This window comes from Scardinius erythrophthalmus (genome assembly GCF_964197995.2).
Source record: "Scardinius erythrophthalmus genome assembly, chromosome: 14".
In the NCBI taxonomy this organism is placed as follows: Eukaryota; Metazoa; Chordata; class Actinopteri; order Cypriniformes; family Leuciscidae; genus Scardinius; species Scardinius erythrophthalmus.
The window spans coordinates 8,541,717-8,556,529 of NC_138234.1; the positions used below are offsets into that span (position 1 = coordinate 8,541,717).

Genomic DNA, 14,813 nt, shown 5'->3' on the forward strand with positions numbered 1-14,813 from the left:
GGCTATACGTAGCCTTTCAAAGTAGTATCTCCATTTGATAGTGTGTACAAACACAGGGAGTCGACACACGCACTCTAGAAAGTTTCATCTTTGCCCAGTGTCTGCGTTATTTTTCTCCAGAAGTTATGACCGATAAAAATGACTTTGTATTCTTTTAAACTAAAGTTGCGTCTCTCATAACCCGTCATGCGCCCCTATTTCACGTCATATCAAGGAAAACTTTCCAGTGTCAGTTAAATAAATTATTGTTGCATATAATTTGCCGGGGTTATTGTAGTTAAGTTATTGTAGTTCGTTATTGTAGTTCAGTAGATTATATAAAATAATTTTTAATGTGCACTTTTACTTGAGTACATTTTAAGTGATGTATCTGTACTTTTACTGCGCTAATATCCTGCCATTTGTGGTCGTAACATGCTTGTTTTAATTTCATCTTTATCCATCAACGTGATGGATTTAATTTTTTTATTTAAAAATATATACTCTGTATTATTACAATTTTGTTTTCTGGACAAAGTCAGCTCGTTAAAAAACAACAATCCTATTGTATCATTGCTTTTTTCTCTCTCAGAAGTCCATGTTCATTGCTGTGGTCCTACTGAAGCTGTGATCCGATTGGTCGTCTCTGCTCTGGTGGGCGTGGCTACTGTCGCTGTTCTGCTTTATGACATCAGATCCAGAAGATCAAGAAACTGATATATCATAAGTATTGTGACATATTTTATAAAAAAATATATTTGTGATTTTATATGGAAAAATAAATTACTGTTTGATGAAAGAAATATATTGAGCCACAAGTATACAATGTACTATATATACAAAACAGGCTATTAAAGTGACAGAGAAATAATAATATATGTCAAATATCTCAGATCAAACTAGATATATAATGAACACATTATTTAGATTTTTTTATAATAGCTGATCAGAGAGGTAAAATTACTTTAAAAATAAATTCAGAAATATAAAATGATTAGATAATATTGTATTATTGTAAATATAAATAAACATAAATCAAAACTCTGATACCTGAAACTTGCAGATAATTTCAGCAATAAAAGTTTTACAAGTTCTCAGATCATCCAGAAAAGTTGAAGTTGACACAATGTGAATATGTTTTTAAAGTGTGTTTCTAGATTGTTCTACAAGTGACTGTTAAAGTCTCTCATATTTACAGTCTTAAATCACACACTGTGTCAAATATGAAACAGTAATAATGTGAAGAAAAGCTTCAGGGTTTGAACGTTTCTAAGAATTTAAGACATAAAGATTAAAAAAAATAAAAAAAATTCTTACAAAAATCAAATCATTTATTTTATGGTAAAATTGTCCTTTTAACTTTTTACATTATAATCACAGAAAATCTATATAAAGCTCTAAACAAAAATAATTTATAAATATTAAATATTTGATGTTTTGCACGTCATGTGACCATCAGAGAACCGTGATCATGTGATTGTGTTGTCTAATTATTCAAAAATTAACTTAGCAAAACCTTTAAGTGTGTGTGTGGTTCAGTGTGATGTGTTGAAGGTGTTTACTGAAATATAATAATAATAATAATAATAATAATAATAAACTTATTTTTGATCAGTTAGTTGCCAAGGCGACATTTTTTTTAGTTTATATTGAAGTACTAAAACTGTATGCATGTAAGGGATAATCCACGGCTAGCCATGCATTAAAGGATTTTAATGCACGACGTAGTGCCTCTACGAAGTGCATTCAAATTCTTTAATGCATGGCTAGCCGTGGATTATCCCGCTTATACCTTGGTTATTTGCCAAGTTAAAAATAAGTTAAAGCTGTAACTGATGTTTACAGTGTAATTTTTTAACAGACGTGTAAAAATTACGGTTATTTCTTAAGTTAAGGCTCGTCAGTTCTTGCACTCCGTCCGCTTTAAATAAAGTAGAGCCATCGGATTGCTTTTATTTGAATGAATTCACATTTATTTAAATTCATTATTAAAAGAGAGAGACAGAGAACTGAAGGAGAAGGAACAGAGAGAGAGAGAGAGATGCGTGCGCGAGTTAACGTTAGCCTGCCTGTGTGCGTCGATCTCTTATTTAAAGGGACAATAAGTAACTTTTTAGGTATTTCCATCCATCCATCCATCTTCTACCGCTTATCCGGGGCCGGGTCGCGGGGGCAGCAGTCTAAGCAGGGATGCCCAGACTTCCCTCTCCCTAGACACTTCCTCCAGCTCTTCCGGGGGGACACCGAGGCGTTCCCAGGCCAGCCGGGAGACATAGTTTCTCCAGCGTGTCCTAGGTCTTCCCCGGGGTCTCCTCCCGGTGGGACATGCCCGGAACACCTTCCCGGGAAGGCGTCCAGGAGGCATCCGGAAAAGATGCCCGAGCCACCTCAACTGACCCCTCTCGATGTGGAGGACCAGCGGCTCTACTCTGAGCTCCTCCCGAGTGACCGAGCTTCTCACCCTATCTCTAAGGGATCGCCCAGTCACCCTGCGGAGAAAGCTCATTTCGGCCGCTTGTATCCGGGATCTTGTCCTTTCGGTCATGACCCACAGCTCATGACCATAGGTGAGAGTAGGAACGTAGATTGACTGGTAAATCGAGAGCTTTGCCTTGCGGCTCAGCTCCTTCTTCACCACGACAGACCGGTACAGGGACTGCATTACTGCGGAAGCTGCACCGATCCGCCTGTCAATCTCCCGTTCCATCCTTCCCTCACTCGTGAACAAGACCCCAAGATACTTAAACTCCTCCACTTGAGGCAGGAGCTCTCCACCAACCTGAAGCGGGCAAACCACCCTTTTCTGACTGAGAACCATGGCCTCGGATTTGGAGGTGCTGATTTTCATCCCAGCCGCTTCACACTCGGCTGCAAACCGTCCCAGTGCATGCTGGAGGTCCTGGCTTGATGAGGCCAACACGACAACATCATCCGCAAAGAGCAGAGATGAAATCGTGTGGTCCCCAAACCTGACCCCCTCTGGCCCCTGGCTGCGCCTAGAAATTCTGTCCATAAAAATTATGAACAGAACCGGCGACAAAGGGCAGCCCTGCCGGAGTCCAACACGCACCGGGAACAAGTCTGACTTACTGCTGGCAATATGAACCAAGCTCCTGCTCCGGTCGTACAGGGACCGGATAGCCCTTAGCAAAGGGCCCCGGACCCCATACTCCCGGAGCACCCTCCACAGGCCGCCGCAAGGGACACAGTCGAATGCCTTCTCCAAATCCACAAAGCACATGTGGATTGGTTGGGCAAACTCCCATGAGCCCTCCAGCACCCTGTAGAGGGTATAGAGCTGGTCCAGTGTTCCACGACCGGGACGAAAACCACACTGTTCCTCCTGAATCCGAGGTTCTACTATCGGCCGGATTCTCCTCTCCAGTACCCTGGCATAGACTTTCCCAGGGAGGCTGAGAAGTGTGATCCCCCTATAGTTGGAGCACACCCTCCGATCCCCCTTCTTGAAAAGAGGGACCACCACCCCGGTCTGCCAGTCCAAAGGTACTGTCCCCGACCGCCACGCGATGCTGCAGAGGCGTGTCAGCCAAGACAGCCCCACAACATCCAGAGACTTGAGGTACTCAGGGCGGATCTCATCCACCCCCGGTGCATTGCCACCGAGGAGTTTCTTGACTACCTCGGTGACTTCAGCTTGAGTGATGGACGAGTCCGCCTCGGGGCCCTCAGCCTCTGCTTCCTCAATGGAAGACGTGACGGCGGGATTGAGGAGATCCTCGAAGTATTCCTTCCACCGTCCGGTGATATCCCCAGTCGAGGTCAACAGCTGCCCACCTCCACTGTAAACAGCGTTGGTAGGGCACTGCTTCCCCCTCCTGAGGCGCCGGACGGTTTGCCAGAATCTCTTCGAGGCCGACCGATAGTCCTTCTCCATGGCCTCACCGAACTCCTCCCAGGCCCGAGTTTTTGCCTCCACAACCACCCGGGCTGTAGTCCGCTTGGCCCGTCGGTACCCATCAGCTGCCTCAGGAGTCCCACAAGCCAGCCAGGCCCGATAAGACTCCTTCTTCAGCTTGACGGCATCCCTTACTTCCGGTGTCCACCACCGGGTTCGGGGATTGCCGCCTCGACAGGCACCGGAGACCTTACGGCCACAGCTCCGAGTGGCCGCGTTGACAATGGAGGTGGAGAACATGGTCCACTCGGACTCAATATCTCCAGACTCCCTCGGGATCTGGTCGAAGCTCTGCCGGAGGTGGGAGTTGAAGATCTCTCTGACAGGAGATTCGGCCAAACGTTCCCAACAGACCCTCACAGTACGTTTGGGTCTGCCGAGTCTGTCCAGCTTCCTCCCCCGCCATCGGATCCAACTCACCACCAGGTGGTGATCAGTTGACAGCTCCGCCCCTCTCTTCACCCGAGTGTCCAAGACATACGGCCGGAGGTCGGATGAAACGACCACAAAGTCGATCATCGACCTCCGGCCTAGGGTGTCCTGGTGCCATGTGCACTGATGGACACCCTTATGCTTGAACATGGTGTTCGTTATGGACAAGCTGTAACTAGCACAGAAGTCCAATAACAGAACACCACTCGGGTTCAGATCAGGGGGGCCGCTCCTCCCAATCACTCCCCTCCAGGTGTCACTGTCGCTGCCCACGTGGGCGTTGAAGTCCCCCAGTAGAACGACGGAGTCCCCAGTCGGAGCAGTTTCCAGCACCCTTCCCAGAGACTCCAAGAAGGCCGGGTACTCTGCACTGCCGTTCGGCCCGTAAGCACAAACGACAGTGAGAGACCTATCCCCGACCCGAAGGCGTAGGGAAGCGACCCTTTCGTTCACCGGGGTGAACTCCAACACATGGCGGCTGAGCTGGGGGGCTATAAGCAAACCCACACCAGCCCGCCGCCTCTCACCATGGGCAACTCCAGAGTGGTGAAGAGTCCATCCTCTCTCGAGGAGTGTGGTTCCAGAGCCCAAGCCGTGCGTAGAGGTGATCCCAACTATCTCTAGTCGGAATCTCTGAACCTTACGCACAACCTCAGGCTCCTTCCCCGCCAGAGAGGTGACATTCCATGTCCCTAGAGCTAGATTCCACGTCCAGGGATCGGGTTGTCTAGGCCCCCGCCTTCGACTGCCACCCGATTCACTTAGCACCGGCCCCTTACGGTCCCTCCTGTAGGTGGTCGGTCCACGGGAGGGTGGCCCCACGTCGCTCCTTCGGGCTGAGCCCGGCCGGACCCCATGGGGGGAGGCCCGACCACCAGGCGCTCGCATACGAGCCCCAACCCCGGGCCTGGCTCCAGGGTGGGGCCCCGGCTGCGCCATACCGGGCGACGTCACGGTCCTCATTTTTTTTGTCATCATAAGGGTTTTTGAACCGCTCTTAGTCTGACCCGTCGCCTAGGACCTGTTTGCCTTGGGGCATATAGCCCCAGACAACATAGCTCCTAGGTTCATTCGGGTACTCAAACCCCTCCACCACGGTAAGGTGGCAGTTCAAGGAGGGGCATTTTAGGTATTTTATTATCTAAAATCAATATTTTTATTCATAAATATGTCCTCAATGGTGTCCAAATACCTCTGCCAATGATCTGACTTATCCTCGTAAACGAAGAATTTATTATCTTTATATACATGGGACGGGTAGGTCCACGGAGGCTTCCATGTAGTTCCGCCATCTTGAAAAACTATAATAGCAGAGAGGGACAAAAAGTACTAGGCCAACGCGTTTCCACAACGCGTTTTCGTTCAGAGCCCGCGTCAAGTGACTGAAACCAGCAGAAACGGAGCAGAGCAGTGAGAGTCACTGCTTTTGTCACTGCCCCGGCAAGTTTAAAAGACTGCACTGCACGGTTAAGTCACAGGATAACGAGTCCTCTTAGTCGAAAAACTCCACAATAAGACCGTAAAGGGAAACGTGATCGGAGATTACAAAAACAAGGGTTATTAGCTATAATGTCGGGATAGCTAATGCAGGAGAAAGCTTTCAAAAGAGACGCTGAAGTTGCCTGCTTTCTTCTCGACAGGTAAGTCAATGTTAAGGTCTTAATTACAGGCTTTTTATTTTTATTTTTTTATTAGCCTATATAGGCCAGCGTTTCCCAGCGGGGTGACGCGACACCCTGGGGTGCTTCTGGCGAGAGCAGGGGTGCTGTGTAAAAAAAAAACAAATTTTTACCATCAATCTCGGATCGTCGGAAGTCTCTAATAACAACAAATATTGCGCACAAATTTATTATACAAATGCAAATCATAAGTTTTCGGCGTTGAATTGCGGAGGTTGCGCTTGAATGTGATATATTCCCGTGCCTTATTCCCAGTGCGTCCACATAAAGCTGCCTATTATTCATTGATGCGCTTACAGTCAAATACACACGAAAACATTGTCACAACGTCCGTCTTGCCGCGTATTCACATAAACACATCGGTTATGTCCGTGCTGCTGTCAACTATTTTTCAGTTTAACACGTTAAAAATATTTAACGCAATTAAAGCAGCATTTTTTTCTGTCATCCTTTGGCTAGCGTTACATTTATATAATCACGTTCTTCTTAATGCAAATGCTTCTAACCATGCAAGCGAGAAAATACAAAAGAGAATCCGGTTGCGCTGTCCTGTGCTGACACGACGCGCGCCAGACTCGACTTCTCTTTTGCGCTTTCGCTTTGAGTATCCGCATGAGAGCAGTCTTAAATTAGTTAAATAAAGTCTTAAATGAACGTTAAGAGTTGTGAGAAAATGGGACGCGTGTGGGATCCACATGTGACAGTGCAGCAGTGACATCAGAATCAAATAACACTTCATTCATAAAAAGATGCCATTAAACAATTATTTGAAATATACTGTCTTTATGATGTTTCTACATTAATTTGGAGATTTACTGTGAAATTATTAGGCTACATAAAATATAGTAAAAACAAGCTATCTTGTGCAATTATAACAAAATTATATATTATATAAAATTAAAAATGTTTAATTCATTCATTCAACATGCATGAACGAAGAAAAAAAAAAGAACAGTAAGAAGAAAATCTTATGGTACTGGTAGCCTACCTGTCATTTATTTGTGCACATCAAAAATAAAAAAATAAAAAACCCAACACATTTCAAAGTATAGTATCAAAGTAGTATCGTGACAACACTAGTGTAGGGTGCCACACATTTTTTTTTTTAATTTCAAAGGGTGCCTTGACTGAAAAAAGGTTGGGAAACACTGATATAGACAGTAGAACATAGTTAAAGTTAAACAGGCTCTTTGATGAATAGCAGCTATTGAGTAAAGTAGAGAAGGTCCTATAAACAAGGTTGTAAGTTTTGTTTGTTCAAAACTGTAACATTCGTTTGTTCGTTGTGTCAAGTTGTAGTTTGTTTGAAATAACAAACCAGTTCACCTGAAGGAAAACTCGACGAGGCGCTATTAGAACACATCCTGTCAAAGCTTTTTGGTACATATCACTTACCGTAGATGCAACGCGCATTTGAAAACGCGAGGCGCTGGAGAGCAAAATTAGTTTGATTGCAAAATACAAATTCACCACTAGATGGGAGTAATTCTTACTTACTGCCCCTTTAAAGTCTAGCAGCTACTGCAGTCCCCTCGTTGCTTAAGCATATAGCTAACTTAATGATTCTTTAATTGGATTTATTACAATTATTTATGAATGACAGGCAACACTGATACAAATTAAACGATATTCAAAAATCATCCATTTAGCCTACCGAAACGTTTTCATATGCGTCTCTCACTCTGCTTGCAAGTGTATCTGTGTTACTATGGTTACCAATGTAGCGGATTAATTTCGAACTGTAATCAAACTGACTGGAACTACCTGTGCATTAAACGGTTTTACTGCACACCTTCCAGCCAATCAGAATCGAGTATTTAAACAGCCCATGGTATAAGTATAAATAAAAATTTATAAAACTAGGCATATATTTAAAAGTATATATAAAAATGACAAAATCAAAATGACTAAAACTTTAAATTATAATGAACAGAAAAAATAAATATAATTAAAAAATGAGAAACAACTGTAAGAGTATATTAATGATGTAAAACAAGACTAGCACAGTCTTTTCACTGAAAATATAAATTGCTTAAATAATGATCATTTATAACAATGAAACAGTTTATTTAAAATGTTGCATTTATTCACATTCTGTTATTAAAAGCAACAGTAAAAATGATACACTTACAGTACAAACATGTGAGAAACATAAAGAGCAAAAGTGACATTTCAGATTCTGAGTTGTAATGAACTAAATAAAGCAGCTCTGCCTGAATCACAACACACACATAGTGTTTTTTTTAGCAAAATAATGTGTATCAGATTTTATACACTTTGCACATTGTATTATGCAAATACAGTACATTGACAACAAGTCAAGTAAAAACTGACAGTACAAGATGTGTAGTGCAAATCTTCTTCATATTTGTGCATTTAATACATTTGTAAATGAAATAATGATGTTGACTGTGCCGAGAGCTCATGTCGGTTTGTCTTAAAGGTTTAAGTTGTCATTGAGTGTTAAATGTTGATCTGAGAGTTTCCATCTTCCTAAATATCATAAAGCATTTGTTCTATGGATGTATCAAGATAATAAGTAGGTTATTGTTGAACTGAATAATAATGAAGTAACTACAGTGAATAAGCGCCGCCGAGTGTTTCCATTATAATGAGTCTCTATCAGAATCTTCACTTCAGAAACACTGAACTCCTTCTCAACCTTCAACAAACACCTAATCCATCGTCTCAAACAAGACACTTATTATAATAAGCATGATAAATGATAAATGTTAATCTATTCCAGGTTTATAAGCTGAAACTATCAGATATTGTTCATCTAAATTATATGTGCTTCCAGTAACAGTTCGGTTAATATTTCCATTACATGTAAATAGTGTTTTATGATGAATATGTAAAGTATTTCAAGTTAAAGGTTAACAGCTGAAGTGTGTTTTTGCTGATTCTCCTCAATGAGAATAATGTTGCAGATTCACAATGATCCTGTTGGGATTCTCTCGGATCACGTGATCTTTCTCCGTCTGGAAACAATAAATTGAAGATTGTTAAAGAGAGAGAAATGAACAGCAGTAACTGTCACAGAAACTCATGAAATCAGCAAATCTGCCATCAATCAGTGAATAATATTCAGTCTGGAATGTTTATTTCGGGATCATTTTGATGGAAGTTTACAGCAGAAGAGCAGAAATGCTTTAATACAGTATATTCAAATATTGAAGTATTTGAGAGCGTATGGAGATCGACTCGATTACGGCAATTATTTCATGAAAGTGGGCGGAGCTAAAGAGATATTCTGACACGTTTGGCTTGTTTCGACTCCCTGATTGGTGGAATATTTTCTGTACAGCATCATGGGTAATGTAGTTTTAACGTAAATTCCACTGTTAAACATGATTATTTTGTAAATAAGTTGAAATAATGCTGACTGACGGCTTCAACAAAAGCAAATATTATCGATTAATAACCTCGTAGCTCACAGTAGGGCTGTATTTGATCAATTTCCCAACAGATAAAATGAATGGAGTTTTGTTGCACTCTCCTGAAAATCTTATAAGATTTCTAAAGACATACTAATTAAGTATTTTACCTAATCCTTGTTTTTCACCATGGCCTCCTTTGAAATAATTAAATAATCACACACACACACACACACACACACACACACACACACACACACACACACACACACACACACACACACACACACACACTTCTTTTCTGTGATTCTGCATGCTAACAGGCTTGTTAATGCTGAGATTAATAATATAGAAAGATGTTGTGGCTCAGATAAGGTCCAGTAGTTTTATGTCTTTGCTCTTGGCTGACATGTGGCATTGCTATGGCCTACTTGTGGCCCAGATCTGGCAAACAGGAGCGGTCCACCCAAGTGCATCATTCCACACCGCATGTGACTCAGATCTTCTTTCCACATGTGCCGGATCTGGGCCGGCACAAAGTTGCTCGATGGTGTTTTAAGCCCCCAATGGCTCCTTAGAGGCAGCTAACCCTACCCTCAACCTTAAACCTACCCATCCCCTCACTGCCTGGAAGGCGCCGTTGGGGGCTTAAAACACCAAACACCCACAAAGTTGCTATTATTCTAAAGAGCAAATGAGACTCACCATGCAGTGACACAAACACAGAAGCTCCTGATGATCCTGAATCTGCAGCTGCTCATCTGTAGTTTATAGAGTCCAGAGTCTGTGTTTCTGGTGTTTGTGATGGTCAGAGATCCAGTCTGATTCAGCTTCAGTCTGTCTCTGAATCTCTCTTTACACTGAACATCTGTACAGATCTGACTCTGATTTCCAGTGATTTCAGCGATGAGAATGTCTTCAAAATACCATTTCATCAAATCATCTGGGTTTCTTACACCAGGATCTAAAGTGACAGATTCTCCCTCTTTCACTGTCTTTCTCCTCATTTGATCTCGTTCAGCAGCAGAAACACCTGAAACACAAACCAACAGATGCTGGAGGATCTTTAGAGGATGAAAACTCCACAAGTTTAAAATAGTTGTGCGTATTCAATTCCTGGATCTTGACAAATTCAGTAGAAACAAAATTAACTGCAAAATTGCTAAATATCAAGTTAATCGTGGATGTTTTATTGGTATAGATTTACTGTTTATATGTCAACTCTGCTGGAGATGAGATTTTCTTTTTCTTTTTTAACAGACCCGCACATATATTACACACGTACATGTTTAGTAGAATGCATTACTACATTGAAATATACATTTCTACATTATAATATTGCAAAATAAGCACATTATAATTCTAAAGTACACTTCTTATCATTATATGAGATAAACTGACAAACTACAAGATTTTTACACATTTACAATTTCTTTGCACTTTACACTCTCAGAAAAAAAGATACAAAAGCTGCGACAGCTTTTGTACCTTTTTTTTCTGAGAGCTAAAAACAAGTATGAAAATGAGTTTGAAATAATAGATGCATGTAATCAGATGGAAAGAACTGGAATGAAGAGAACAAAACGAACTGTAAAAACTAATGGATCGTCAGTGGAAAAACAAAACAAATGAAAGTAATTCAGTTCAGTTCAATGATGCAGATCAAGAGAAAAAGCTCTGAATGTCACTGATATATTAAACATGATGATATGATTTAAACATAACCTGATTTAAACATAATGACTCACCAGTAACAGAAACACTGAAGATCTTTTCACTGTCGCTGCCCTTGATGATCACTAGTGTATATTCTCCAGAGTGTGTGTTTCTGATGTTCATGATGGTCAGAGATCCAGTCTGATGATCCAGCTTCAGTCTGCCTCTGAATCTCTCAGTAACTTTATTAACTTTATTACCTTTATTACCTTCATTACACTGAACATCTGTACAGATATGATGGAGATCTCCAGTGATTTGAGCAATCCAAATATCATTAAAATACCATTTAATCTTCTCTTGTTGGTGTGTTTTAACACCAGTGTTTAGAGTGACTGAATCTTCCTCCATCCCTGACACTCTGTCTGTATCAACACCAGACACACCTGAAGAAGAAATGAACAGAAAATGATGTAATGTCTATGACAGACATCAAAAATAATAAAAGAGGAAGTGCTATAAAAATGTTTCTCTTCAGATCAAACAAGCAGCATAAAAACACAAATTACACACACGCACAATGCCACCAAAACAGTAACTATATATACAGGATAAATAACTCATCAAACGTAAGCGGGACCATTGTACAAGCTACTTTGAGCTAGATACTTACAGCTTTTAAAGGGTTAGTTCACCCAAAAATAAAAATTCTTTCAGTAATTACTCACCCTCATGTTGTTCCAACCCCGTAAGACCTTCGTTCATCTTCGGAACACAAATTAAGATATTTTTGATTAAATCTGAGAGCTGGATCACTCCTCCATAGGCTTCTAAGGCATTATAACTTGCTGGCCCAGAAAAGTTATTAAAGACATCATTGATATAGTCCAAGTGACTCCAGTGGCTCAATCTTAAGTTTATAAAGCGACGAGAATACTTTTTGTGCGCAAAAAATACAAACAAAAATATGTAGTCACTTGGACTATATTAACAATGTCTTTAATACATTTTCTGGGCCGGTAAGTTATAATGTCTATAGAATCCTATGTAGGTTGGAACAACATGAGGGTGAGTAATTACTGACAGAATTGTCAGTTTTGGGTGAACTAACCCTTTTAGTATTAAGTATTTTTGCAAGCATCACGCACAGTGAACTTTGTCTGATACTTACTACAAAAAGCATTCTCTGCTCCTAAAAGTCCAATGCAATGCTGAGGCTCCAGATCAATAGAATGCGCTTCAGAAAGAAAATGAAATATACATTACCAAAATGACAGAATTTTACTACATGACCATAAAGAATAAAACAGGGTGACATTTTACAATTATTACAGAGTGGATAAATCGTGGGATACATTTACTAAGGTTTTAACCTGAACTGAACATGTATACATTTCTCAAGCACTCATCCCACATGTTTTCATGAATATTAAAACCAATGTAAAAAAAAATAACAATAACCCAGCGTCAATTTAACATCAATATGACATCAACATTGATGTCAAAATGTCGTCACGAAATAGGTCAAAAAAACGAAAGTCATATTGACGTCAGAGTGTCGATGTAAATTTGATGGCAAGATTTTGACCTGTGCTGATGTCATTTTGCCAAACAAAAAGGTGAAATGCATGGCCGTACACTTATTACCAGCTTCACTTAAAACTAACCAGATTTACTTTATTTAATTTCCAGTTTAATGAAATCATATTTTGTATTTTAAAGTCACCATGATGGTGGTTAGCGTTTGCTTTAGTTGTGCTCTTGACCCTTGACTCTTAAAGGGGTGGTTCGGGATTTTTGACATCGGACCTCATTTTTAAGTCAGCCTGGTTGTTATTCATCAGTGGAGACATTTAAAAAAAAAAAAAATTATCCAGTCCTTATATTTGGATAGTTAGCCGATGCTAGGCTAGCGCGAGTCAAGGGTAGATGTTAGCCAGCCATTAAAAACCGTTTTACCCACTCCACAGTGCACCAAATGCAAATCAATTATAACACTAGACTATCGATGCAAATGTACGTTGAGAGAATAATGTTAGAAATCAAACTTACCTTTCATCACATTGCATTAGTTATAATTTGTTCCCTGTAATCATAAGCCTTTAATTATAAAATTTCTTCTGGCTGTACTAACTGTGTGTTTATAAAGCACATGTATCGTAGCTAAAAAAGCCATGAGAAAATGAGATCAGGTGATGATGGCTGTTTATTTATGATGATAATATCATCATGTAAATGCTTGAATCTCTGATCTGATTTAGTGTTTAATGTTTTGATTATATAGGACTTAAATGTAATATTTAATATTGTTTAATTCGTAATAGAAGTCATTTGATTCTTCGGCATGTTTACAGTTTTATCAAACAGTATCTACTTATTTTTTTTATTATTATTTAGTGCACAAAACCCTTTAGTCTATGGCAGTACTTAGACACACACAGACATCAAGAAACAGCATATGAATCTCAACAATGGTGACAATCAAACAAAATAACCAGATAACCAGATCAACTCCAGCTGCATAATTTATTAAAGCCGCAATGCATGCTGGGAGATAAGGGTGAGTTTTTGATTGGTGGTACCCAGCATGCACTGCAGCATGAAGCATTTCATTGATTGTCACCATTGTTGAGAGTCATACACTGATTCTTGATGTCTAATTAATAATGTAGATGAAAAAGTTTAATGGACTAAATGTCTTTAAAATCAATATTATTTGATAAACAACATTGCTCTCATGCTGTAAAATTAAATGACTTCTATTATAAACCTTTAAAAACACAAGTCCTATATAATCAATGCATTAGACTCTGAATTAGATCAAGGATTCAAGCAATTACATGATGATATCATCATCGTCAATAAACATGCAGCCAACATCACCTGATCTCATGGCTTTTTTAGCTATAAAAATTGTGCATTATAAAAACACAATTATAGCAGTCAGAGAAACTTTTATATTACCAAGTCATGGGTCAAGAGCACAACTAAAGCAAACGCTAACCACCATCATGGTGACTTTAAAATACAAAAATATTTATGATTATGATTTCATTAAACCAGAAGTTAAATACAGTAAATCTGGTTAGTTTTAAGTGAAGCTGGTAATAAGTGTACGGCCATGCATTTCACATTTTTGTTTGGCAAAATGACATCAGCACAGGTCAAAATCTTGCCATCAAATTGACATCGACACTCTGACGTCAATATGACTTTCATTTTTGACCTATTTTTTGACGTCATTTTGACATCAAGGTGCCCGCTGGGTAATGAGAAATAAATAAATAAATGTCTTACCGTGCAAGAGGAATGCAGAAACTGTGAACAAATAAACGAAAAACTTCTTTGTCTCCATGTTTCTTCTCAAACGTGTTTTGACACCTTGAATGAACGGAACAGCACTGCTTCAATACAGCGGTATTTATGTCTCTGGTGAGACCACGTGATCATTTGAGATGCCAAACGCCGGCAGATTGAAAGAAAAGGTTGCGGTGAGGAGAGAGGAAAAAGTGCAGTAAATACAGTTCTCTCTACAGGGCTGAGTTTAGCTCCACTGATTGGTCAAATGTACATCATGTGGGCGTGGTCACTACTCAAGAGCTGGAATGTCTGAGAACACGTTCTGTGGCTGTACATGGTTTAAGTCTAATCAAATTGTTAAAGTTTAAATTCTAATACAAACTATTTCAATCTACAATATAAATTTGCATTACACCTGTTCATGTGATAATCCAGTTTCATGCAATGATGTGCAAGTTACTTTGTTTGATTTTT

At 40.1% G+C, this 14,813-nt stretch overlaps 1 protein-coding gene across 1 annotated transcript; it reads right to left on the reverse strand.

Annotated features, from left to right (window-relative positions):
• Positions 1 to 8,077: 8,077 nt before the first annotated feature.
• On the reverse strand, positions 8,078 to 14,579 carry LOC308702315 (uncharacterized protein). The gene is made up of 5 exons (XM_081385056.1): positions 14,337 to 14,579; positions 12,211 to 12,276; positions 11,132 to 11,485; positions 10,089 to 10,416; positions 8,078 to 8,987 (listed from the first exon to the last, which is right to left on the reverse strand). Coding segments are annotated over exons 1-5 (807 nt in total). The 5' UTR covers positions 14,395 to 14,579; the 3' UTR covers positions 8,078 to 8,986.
• Positions 14,580 to 14,813: the final 234 nt, after the last annotated feature.

Coding starts and splice junctions, on each gene's coding strand:
- LOC308702315 (XM_081385056.1), bottom strand. CDS start 14,394: ATGGAGACAAAGAAGTTTTTCGTTTATTTGTTCACAGTTTCTGCATTC. Junction 12,277..14,336: donor TTCTGCATTCCTCTTGCACG/GTAAGACATTTA, acceptor TTCTTTCTGAAG/CGCATTCTATTGATCTGGAG. Junction 10,417..11,131: donor CTTCAGTGTTTCTGTTACTG/GTGAGTCATTAT, acceptor TTTGTGTTTCAG/GTGTTTCTGCTGCTGAACGA.